This window comes from Oncorhynchus mykiss, chromosome 1 (genome assembly GCF_057628025.1).
Source record: "Oncorhynchus mykiss isolate SJ-2025 chromosome 1, ASM5762802v1, whole genome shotgun sequence".
Classification (NCBI taxonomy): domain Eukaryota; kingdom Metazoa; phylum Chordata; class Actinopteri; order Salmoniformes; family Salmonidae; genus Oncorhynchus; species Oncorhynchus mykiss.
The window spans coordinates 38094313-38105201 of NC_143022.1; the positions used below are offsets into that span (position 1 = coordinate 38094313).

At 42.0% G+C, this 10889-nt stretch overlaps 1 protein-coding gene across 2 annotated transcripts; it reads right to left on the reverse strand.

Annotated features, from left to right (window-relative positions):
* Positions 1–70: 70 nt before the first annotated feature.
* LOC100750228 (interferon regulatory factor 7) lies at positions 71–10026 on the reverse strand. Of its 2 annotated transcripts, XM_021600499.3 has the most exons (10): positions 9688–10026; positions 9214–9364; positions 8883–9051; positions 8629–8726; positions 8425–8485; positions 8230–8298; positions 7864–8069; positions 2754–2955; positions 1258–1373; positions 71–920 (listed from the first exon to the last, which is right to left on the reverse strand). In XM_021600499.3, exons 1-10 carry the CDS (start codon positions 9693–9695, stop codon positions 750–752), a joined length of 1251 nt encoding a protein of 416 aa, XP_021456174.3. In that variant the 5' UTR covers positions 9696–10026; the 3' UTR covers positions 71–749. The 2 variants fall into 2 exon arrangements, with proteins under 2 accessions (XP_021456174.3, XP_090086565.1); XM_090230439.1 differs by lacking the exon at positions 9214–9364 and having other exon boundaries at positions 9688–9873.
* Between the last annotated feature and the right edge of the window lie 863 nt (positions 10027–10889).

Here is a 10889-nt window from a genome sequence, read left to right on the forward strand (position 1 = left end):
AGGAGGGATGACATACAGTACTAAAGTAAACATTTCATTAATTCACTGGGTAAAATCATGTAAACCAAAGTAAGGAAACAAGGCAAAGTTTATTGATCTTGTTTTGCAATACTATACAAAGTGCTTTTCAATGCCAGGGTGAAGTTTGCTCACTTTCAGTACAATAAAACAGATTTTTCAATACAAAAGAGAACAGACTGAAGGGTTGAGCGACCTAGACAGGTTTAAAGTGTGGCCCATAGGGACACAAGGGAATTCAGTAGAAGAGAAAATACCACTAAATGATACATGAACACATTACGAACACACAGCGATTTGATGTATATTTAAATATATATACACACATCGTCTATACTACTGCATGACACAAATCATAGATCAGAATAATCTAACACAGGGCTCTCCAACCCTGTTCCTGGAGAGCTACCATCCTGTAGGTTTTCGCTCCAACCCCAGTTGTAACTAACCTGAGTCGGCTTATCAACCAGCTAATTATTCAAGTCTGGTGTGTTAGATTAGGGTTGAGTGAAAACCTATAGGACTGTAGCTCTCCAGGAACAATGTTGGAGAGCCCTGTTCTAACACCAACATTTGTTTGACTTTCAAAGATCTACAAGTTTGAGTCGTACACAATTGCATTACATATCCACTTGCTAAGTATTTCTTTCCTTTTGGAAGATTCAATTAAGTGATACAGTAGTGAGGTACCAGTTCTAGATAAGGGCTGGTGATGTGGTACAATTGGTGGTCTAGAAGTACTGCCCCATGGCGTGCTGTGGGCCGTCGGGCCAGGTGGCATTGATGAGCTCCATCAGGCTGTTGTGGTGGGAGATCTGCAGGCTGATGTTGTCATTCTGGAGGGACGACGCCCCCTCCTCCTGGGCCACCTCGTGGAAGTAACGACAGATCAGGGGAACCACCTGGAAGAGAAGGGGAATAGGGGAGAGAGAATGAGAAACAAGAGAAGCCATTTCAGAAATGGGATATGCAGCACACTATATAGGTTTGTTCTAGGGCAGGGCTCTCCAACCCGGTTCCTGGAGAGCGACCCTTCTGGGGTTGTGTGAACCTACAGTTGTAACTAAGCGGATTCAGCTTTTCAACCAGCTAATTATTCAAATCAGGTGTGCAAGATTAGGGTTGGAGCAAAAACCTACAGGATGGTAGCTCTCCAGGAACAGAGTTGGAGAGCCATGTCTGGTTATGTTAGTATTCTGCCTGTTGTCTTACTGATTTAAAGCTCATGAAAAGGGTTACCTTGACAACGATGAGTTTCTTCTCCAGGGGTTTTCCGTCAGGGAACTTCTCACCAAAGCACATGTGGATGGTATAGTCAGGAGAGCCTCGTCTGTTCTCCTTAAATGCTATCAGCTCTGAAAAATGTTGATGGTTGACAAAGCGCTGACAGACAGTCTTAGAGAAATGTGTATATAAACTGCAAAAAGTCCCTTTTCAGGACCGGTCTTTCAAAGAATTCGTAAAAATCCAAATAACTTCAGACCTTCATTGTAAAGGGTTTAAACACCATTTCCCATGCTTGTTCAATGAACCATAAACAATGAACCATAAACAATGAACATGTCACCTGTGGAACGGTCGTTAAGACACTAACAGCTTACAGATAGTAGCCAATTAAGTCAGTTATGAAAATTTAGGACACTGAAGAGGCCTTCCTACAGACTGAAAAACACTGGCCATGAGATTCGGGCTCTTCGCTGGCCATTGCAGAACACTGCCATTCCTGTCTTGCAGGAAATCACACAGAACGATCAGTATGGCTGGTGGCATTGTCATATCATTTCAGGAAGGGTACCACACGAAGGAAGAGGATGTCTTCCCTGTAACACACAGCATTGAGATTGCCTACAATGACAAGCTCAGTCCGATGCTGTGACGCCACCCCAGACCCCGACGGACCCTCAGGCCTCGGTGTTATGCTCATTCCTTTGACGATAAACGCGAATCCGACCATCACCCCTGGTGAGACAAAACCGTGACTCATCATTGAAGAGCACTTTTTGCCAGTCCTGTCTGGTCCAGCGACAATGGGTTTGTGCCCGTAGGGGACGTTGCCGGAGGACCTGCCTTACAACAGGCCTACAAGCCCTCAGTCCAGTCTCTCTCAGCCTATTGCGGACAGTCTGAGCACTAATGGAGGGATTGAGCGTTCCTGGTGTAACTCAGGCAGTTGTTGACATCCTGTACTTGTCCCGCAGGTGTGATGTTCCGATGTACCGATCCTGTGCAGGTCTTGTTACACGTAGTCTGCCACTGAGAATGATCAGCTGTCCGTCCTGTCTCTCTGTAGTGCTGTCTTAGGCATCTCACAGTACGGACATTGCAATTTATTGCCCTGGCCACATCTGCAGTCCTCATTCCTCTTTGCAGCATGCCTCAGGCATGTTCACACAGATGAGCAGGGACCCTGGGCATCTTTCTTTTGGTGTATTTCAGTCAGTAGAAAGGCACCTTCAGTGTCCTAAGTTTCCATAACTGTGACCTTAATTGCCTACCGTCTGTAAGCCGTTAGTGTCTTAACGACCGTTCCACAGGTACATGTTCATTAATTGTTTATGGTCTATTGAACAAGCACGGGAAACAAGTTTTGTAAACCCTTTACAATGAAGATCTGAATTTATTTGGATTTTTTTTTATTATCTTTGAAAGACAGGGTCCTGAAAAAGGGACGCTTCTTTTTTTGTTGAGTGTTTATATATATAAAAAAAGTGTGTCGGACAGTGAGCCATATTTACCATTTTCGTACTGCTGGAAGCTCAACAGTTGTACCATTTCATTTTGAGGCATCTTCCTGGGTTCAGGGTGTGCCTCTCTGGGGTCGCTAGTACTGGAGAACACGTGGCACTTGTCCTGCCGGTAACCATAGATACCAGTGTTTTGTACCTCGAGGAGAAGACCCCTTTGGATGCTTCCTAGGATGCAGTTGGTGTATTCAATCTGGTATAATTGAGGCACAAAGAAGTTAGTCTTGGAATAAAATAAACTTTCGCTCGTCTCCAGTGCGTCTTGTTGCAATGTATATTGCTAGGGAATGAACCAGGCAGTTTCATATAAAGACTAGTGATGCACCGATTACATTTTTGGCCGATAGCGATATTTTCCCTTGCCAAAAAACATGATAGCAATATATAACAACTTCCGGTGAAACTGGAGTGCAGGTAATTCAAATAAATCACACAAATTATGGATATTCAACATTTAGGTACATAAGTGACATATCAGCTGAAAGTTTACATTCTTGTTAATCTAACTACCCTGTCCGATTTACAGTAGCTATCACAGTGAAAACATGGCATGCGATTGTTTGAGGATGGCGCCTCACATCAAAATATTTTTACACCGGCACAGGTTGTCATCCAAAGGGTCCCAGCTATAACATGTAGTGTCGTTTTGTTATAAAAAAAATATTTTATCTATCCCAAAAAGTCTTTAGTTGGCACCATCGATTTGAGTAATCCACTCGTTCAATTTGCAGAGAAAGGAATCCGAAAATCTACCCCTAAACTTTGTTTCAACAAGTCAAAATACGTTTCTATTTACTCAGATACCCTAAAATGTAATCAAACTTGTTGACCAATCAGGACTGCACGTCACAATTTAAACAAGTTCATATTTGAGAATTAACCAATGACATTAGGCCACTCTTGGCCATGTTTAGACACCTGTGTCTTTTGACACTATATAAACGAGTCATCCCGCAGTGTGTGTGATTATACCCTGATGAAGACCGCTTGGCTGTTGAAACGTTGGATATTACATTTTTGCATCTGAGCTCCTAAAGTGCCGCTCTCCTTTATTTTCAAGTTTCCTACTCCGCTAGCCAGCACCTCGCCTAAATAGGTGTGCGTTTATTTTTCTTCTAGAAAATTGTCTTGTGCACCTACAGTGCTGGTCATTAAAAAAAAAACTAGCTTGCTCATGGATGCAAACAATGTTCTTCCCCAAAAACATACCAAAATAACAATCTGTTTCAGTAGGTAGCTAGCTAACTATATAGCTAAGTGTCATCTAAAATAACCCTAATTTATAGTTCGTATTTGATTAATGGTGGCCGGACGCATCTACGTGAAGCTAGCCACAATAAATGAGCCATCTTTAAAAAATAAAAATCGAAAGGGGCATGCTTATTTAACTAAGAACAGATATAGCCCTTGGTTCACTCCAGACCGGACTGCCCTTGACCAGCACAAAAACACCCTGTGGCGTACTGCATTAGCTTCAAATAGTCCCTGCGATATGCAACTTTTCAGGGAAGTCAGGAACCAATACATAGTCAGTTTGAAAAAACTAGCCTTTGCTTTCCTAAACAGAATTTGGCATCCTGCAGCACTAATTCCCAAACGTTTTGGGACACTAAAGTCCATGGAGAATAAGAGTACCTCCTCCCAGCTGCCCACTGCACTGAGACTAGGAAACACTCACCACTGAAATCCATGATAATTTCAATAAGCATGTCTCTACGGCCGGCCATGCTTTCCACCTGGCTACTCCAACCCCGGCCAACAGCTCTGCACACCCTACAGCAACTTGCCCAAGTCCCGTCCCCCCCCCCCACCCCACTTCTTCACCCAAATCCAGACAGCTGATGTTCTGAAAGAGCTGCAAAATCTGGATCCATACAAATCAGTTTCTCTAATGACTGTCTCACCTGGTTCACCAACTACTTCTCAGACAGAGTTCAGTGTGTCAAATCGGAGGACATGTTGTCTGGACCTCTGGCAGTCTGAGGGTGCCACAGGTCTCTCAAAACGAAATGCACGCGCTTCAACCGATTGCATCACTACTCTGGACGGTTCTGACTTGTTGACGGTTCTGAATATGTTGACAACTATAAATACCTAGGTGTCTGGCAAGACTATAAACTCTCCTTAGACTCATTAAGCATCTCCAATCCAAAATTAAATCTAGAGTCAGCTTATTATTTCACAACAAAGCCTCCTTCACTCATTCTGCCTAACAGACCCTTGTAAAACTGACTATCCTACCGATCCTTAACTTTGGTGACGTCATTTAGAAAATAGCAGTCTATCACAGTGCCATCCGTTGTCACCAAAGCCCCATATACATATACCACTGCGACTTGTATGCTCTCGTTGGCTGGCCCTCACTACATATTTGTTGCCAAACCCACTGGCTACAGGTCATCTAAAAGTCTTTGCTCGGTAAAGCTCCACCTTCTCACTGGTCACCATTGCAACACCCACCCGTAGCATACACTCCGACAGGTATATATACTGGTCATCCCCAAAGCAAACACCTCCTTTCCTTCCAGTTCTCTGCTGCCAATGACTGGAAAGAATAGCAAAAAGATCACTGAAGTTGGAGACATCTCCCTCACTGAAGTTTAAGCGTCAACTGTCAGAGCAGCTTACCAATCGCTGCAGCTGTACACAGCCCAGCGAACCACCTACCTCATATTTGTTTTTCTGCACACCAGTATTTCTACTTGCACATCCTTATCTGCACATATCACTCCAGTTTATATTGCGCAATTGTAATTACTTCACCACTATTGGCCTATTTATTGCCTTTATTACCTCATTTGCACACACTGTATACAGATTTTTCTATTGTGTTCGACTGTACATTTGTAACTGTTGTTTTTGTCACACTGTATTGCTTGATCTTGGCCAGGTCGCAGTTGTAAATGTAAACTTGTTCTCAACTGGCCTACCTGGTTAAATAAAAAAAAGTGGACTTTTCCATTACATTTATTTTGAAAGCTAGGTCATTGACAGAGATGCAAATGAATACAAATTGTAGAATTATGCCATAATTAAATAGATCATGCTAAACGAAGTTGGTATGTTGTTAATTTGACAAATCTGTTGAAATCACACTGGATGCATTATACTTTAGAATTGCATTGGGGGCATACTTATTTCACTGTACAGCCTTACCTATGGATTGTGGATCAATGACATGGGGTATCAGTCTACCCAGTGATACCCAGAGAACATTAGCATCGTAGCTCTTATTGCGGGACTCTGAAACTGAATTGAGACACATTTGTCAACCTGTGTGTATTGAACAATATTCCAGAGGAAAAACAATACTGAATCAAATCAAAGTTTGTCACGTGCGCTAAATACAACAGGTGTAGACCTTAATGAAATGCTTACTTACAGGCTCTAACCAAGTGCGAAAAAGGTATGCGTGTGTGGGTAAGTAAAGAAATAAAACAGTAAAAAGACATTTGAAAATAAGAGTAGCAAGGCTATATACAGACACCGGTTAGTCAGGCAGTATGTACATGTAGTTATGGTTAAAGTGACTATGCATATATGATGAACAGAGAGTAGTAGTAGTGTAAAGAGAGGGGTTGGCGGGTGGTGGGACAATGCAGATGGTTAGCCAATGTGCGGGAGCACTGGTTGGTCGGGCCAATTGAGGTAGTGTGTACTGCGCGGATGTTTTGGTGTCTGATTACTCAATTCCCAACGTCGTCCTCAGAGTTGACTGTTACCCCATTTCATTGATCCCCAATCCTTAGGTAAAGCTGTACAGTGGAATATGAATGTCAATGCACACCATAGGCTGACTGGGGAGGTGATTTCACAGTCACGCGATAAGAGCTACAATGCTAATATTTGCATTAAAGCTTCAAAGTTGAGTTCTGTGGGTGCCACAGAGTAGACTGATGCCCCATTTTATTGCTTCACATTCCATCCTTGTTAAATGTAACATTATCTAGTCAAAATATGGCATGATTCCACCAATTGTAACCTTCTGCATCACTTTCAACTAGGTACTTTTATTTTGAAGGCATACTGCAAATTCCACTATTGTGCCTAATCCCTATTGTGGCTCGCTTCACAACACGGTCAGGTCGAGCGTCACTAGCCAGATGAAGCTAGCTGGCTGCTTATAACGTTAGCTTTGTGCAAAGGGGTTAAGTAGCTGGCTAGCCATTTATTTTCATGAACTGTAGTTCAATAGGTAAATTGTTACTCACAAGGATTCCTAAATCATTTCTAAGAATAGAAACTGCAGTCATTTTCACTACTGGTCATATTGGTGTTAGCTAGGTACCAAGCTAAAGCTAGCTAGCCCAGAAGTTGCAGTCAAACAAATAATGCGGTATTGTAAATACAGTTAGTGGCCGGTGTTTGCAGACTTTTGTACAGCTTTGACAGGGCTACTGATACTTGGCTTACACGTGCAAATTCAACACACACAACATTCTATAATAGAATAATATTATTTGACGTGTCAAATGAAAAGCTTATTCAACGCGTCAAATAGTGTTATTTGACGTGCATCTTTTTGTACACAAAGACTCAAACTGTGTTCCATAGCATGTCGTGAAGCTATTACTGTGGAACTCCGGTAGGGCAACATCTGAACATTAGCACACTTGGTAACATTAGTGTGTACCGGTTCTCAGCCAGTCGCGAAAGCCAACATCATCCACGACAGAGCGGGTGATTGTCAAGGGCAATGAAGCCATTATGTTGGCGTTAATGGATTTTGCCTTTGAGTTGTCTCACTGAAATGTTCTTACTCTTTTAAATGTCTGCCTGACTTGTTAACTACTCAAACCACACAGCAGACATTGTGGGCTAGGTTAGGAATGCGGTGTTGCATGTTTAGCGCAAAATTGTACGTGGCGTCATAGGTATGCGCGTCAGCTTTGACGTCGGTTTTTCACGTCGCCGTTAAACTAGACATCGGGTCCATACCGATGTTGGCATTTTTAGCTAATAGCGTCCGACTCCGATATGTTCACCGATATAGCGTACAGCCCTAATAAAGACATATTGGAAAACCACAGGCATGTACACAGAACCACAGATAGTAGTGCAGGTGAATGGTAGCAGCATCAGGTGGGCTTCTGTACTGCACCTGTTTGTGGTCTGGCAACCCGTCAGTGCTGGGGAAGCAGAGGGGCTGGGTGTTTGGCTCGAGAGCATTACACTGGTAGTGGAGCTGAACCCTGGGGCCTGACACCTGGGTCTTTCGCATCTCGCTCCCCCTATAGGAGATGGTGATCTCCAAATCCCAGAGGGATGAGTGGGCGGCAGGCAGGTTGAGCAGGGCATCCGGATTTACTGTTGGGAGATCGGAAAGGTCATCAAATAAGTTACATTGTACTGCATGAGTGAAATGCACTTTATTTTCTAGTACAGAAAATACATGGTAAAATGATATTTACACAACAAGTTGGATGTATGGATTTCCTTGACTTGTGGCTGTATGGCCCTGGCATACCTTGGTAGTATGGCTGCTGTACTAGGACTGGTGGCACTGGGTGGTGTGTGTGTACCGGTATAGAATTCTCTTGAGAAGAAAGGAAGAGTTGTCTTATGTCATTAGAAAGCTTTTTCCAGAATTTTGTATTTAAAATATTTGTCATTAACAACCCATTGTAAGGAGTTACTTTCTACAGGTGGGGAGGTGCTGTACCTGTGTGTTGGTTCAGGTCTAGGGGGTTCAAGGTTAGGTTGCTAAAGTTCAGTATATCATGCTGTTGTGGAGGGGGATAAAAATACATTCACAGATTTAACATAAGTTTGTCTTTAAAAAAAAAGAAGACTAGAATCATGGTTTCTATCAGGGCTGGGTTAAATATCCAGCTCCTGGTTCAATATAGATGTACTGTTACTATACCTCCATGCCTGGGGGTGTGTTTTCTGTAGGGATGAGAGCACAGTCAAGGCCATAGTTCTCCAGAGTGATTTCTTCTCTGTGCGGGCTCTCATAGTTATCTGTTTAAAAAATATATATATATATATATATAAAGCCATTAAAACAATTGGGGCAAGAGGAGACTCAAGTTGTCTACCTGAGCTAATGTATAGGCTTTAGTTCAGCAGGCTAACAGTCTTGTGGCATTTAAGTTACACAAGCCATAGTGATCTTACACTCATTGATGACCAGGTAGACTTTATGGGGGTCGTTTGAGTCCTTGGAGTGGTCTTCCACCATCTTGAAACGCCTGCACAAGCTGTTCAGTGCAGAGCGGAAGTTGGTCTTCCACTTTGCCTTGTCAGTGGGATGCTCATTGATTTTCCCACTGACCACTGCCCATGCCTGTAACCAGATAATTGAACTGTCATCATAACAAGTTACTTATTAGATTATTATACATACAAAATGTAATGATTCATGCGCTGCAGTTCACAATCAAACCACAGCCTCTATTGCCTTGACTTTCTGCATAGCTCTGGCCACCTTCCACAATATATTCCTTACCCTGAATATTTTACGGTCGTCCTCGGAGCAATCCTTCCTAGAATTGTGTTTCCACGGGACTCTGAACTTATTGTTGTCAATAAAGAACAAACCAGTGTATTGCTCGGTCCGCACCTGTTCTATCAGCCAGTCAGCGAACTGAGGTTTGCAGCTGAAACATGCAGGGAAAAAGCAAATAGCCTACATACTTATAAAAAAAAGGGGTAGTATATCGGCAACATTGGTGAGTGAGCACGTCTTTATTCCAGAGAGAGACTACTATTGCACTACCTCGCAACAATCAATGCAATATGTTTTTTTTTTTTTTTTTTTACAGTAGTCTAAAAGCACAGTACATTCACTAAGCATAGCCGAGCTCTTGGAAATATCAATCGAACTCTATTCTACATTTATCAATTTAACTACTATAGTCCGCAGATTACAAGAAAATGATCTCTGTTTACCTGACGTACAGATATGAAAAATGTTACTTACCTTTGCATCTTTAATGCTTAGACGCGTCGGCTGTTTGACTGTGGACGTGTACTACTGTGGACGTGTACTACTATGTAAGTGTTCTAGTTGTTTTCAGTTCAATGCCGTGCAGAAACGTTTTATAGGCGTCGTGATGTCATATAGTTGGACTTCCCCATTGAACAGAGATGACGAGATTAATGTATTATGTATTCTCACAGTTGGTTGTGTACATTAACCCATTGCACCATGGGTATCCAACTCATTGATTAAGTGTAACAAATTGTGTTGAGAATTGAGAAACGTCGGTCTGAAAGTGAAAATTATGCTGCGACGATAGATCGCACATTCTTGATTGCATCATCTTCTTGTTCAGTCAACAAATTGTAACGAAACAAGCAAAATTGGCAATTTTTCTGCAATCAAACTGTGTCAGGGTCATTAATATACAACACATAATGGTCTGTATCATAACCAGTGGCGACCCGTCATTCAGGGCAGATGGGGCTCTGAGACCCACATTTTTTGCACAAAAAAATTAAATAAATATTATTTTTTTGTGGGGCTTGCATGTTATTTTGGCATTAATACGTGTCTCATATCAGTTTGCAAACAATGTAATATATATATATATATATATATATATATATATATATATATATATAAAATTGAGTTAATAAAGCTGCATACAACCAGGGTCTCATTTTTGTTTTCTTGGGTAAGGCAGCTCCAAAATGTAGGTGTTTCAGCCTAGCTCAGTGCTTTCTGTGGTGGTGGGGCGGGCCAGGCCAGCAGAAAATAGGAGCATTGCACCGTGATTGGCTCAGAAATCTGTCACTCATGGGGACCTTGCGCAATCGCCTAGCTTCAGTCCTTTAGTAATGGTTGACATCTAAAGTTTCAGCCCTTTGGGTCCTACCATAGAGTTATAATTCAAGTGCCCTTTCAAGAAGGCTCAAGATCATTGGTCACAGAAATGATGTCAAATCACATTATATGTACAGTAGTTTGATTGGACTGATCATGTCAACATCTTACTTTCACAATCTTAGCTAGCAGTCATCATCGTGAATTAAGTCTAATGGCAATTTTTTTTAAAATCCTTGTCATATGAAGAGAAGAGAAAATATAGATAAAACGTATCGGTGCTCATCTGCCTTTGGACATAAACATTACACAACAAGTTGGAAATCGCAAATTCAACAATGAGTTGTTTGGAAGGA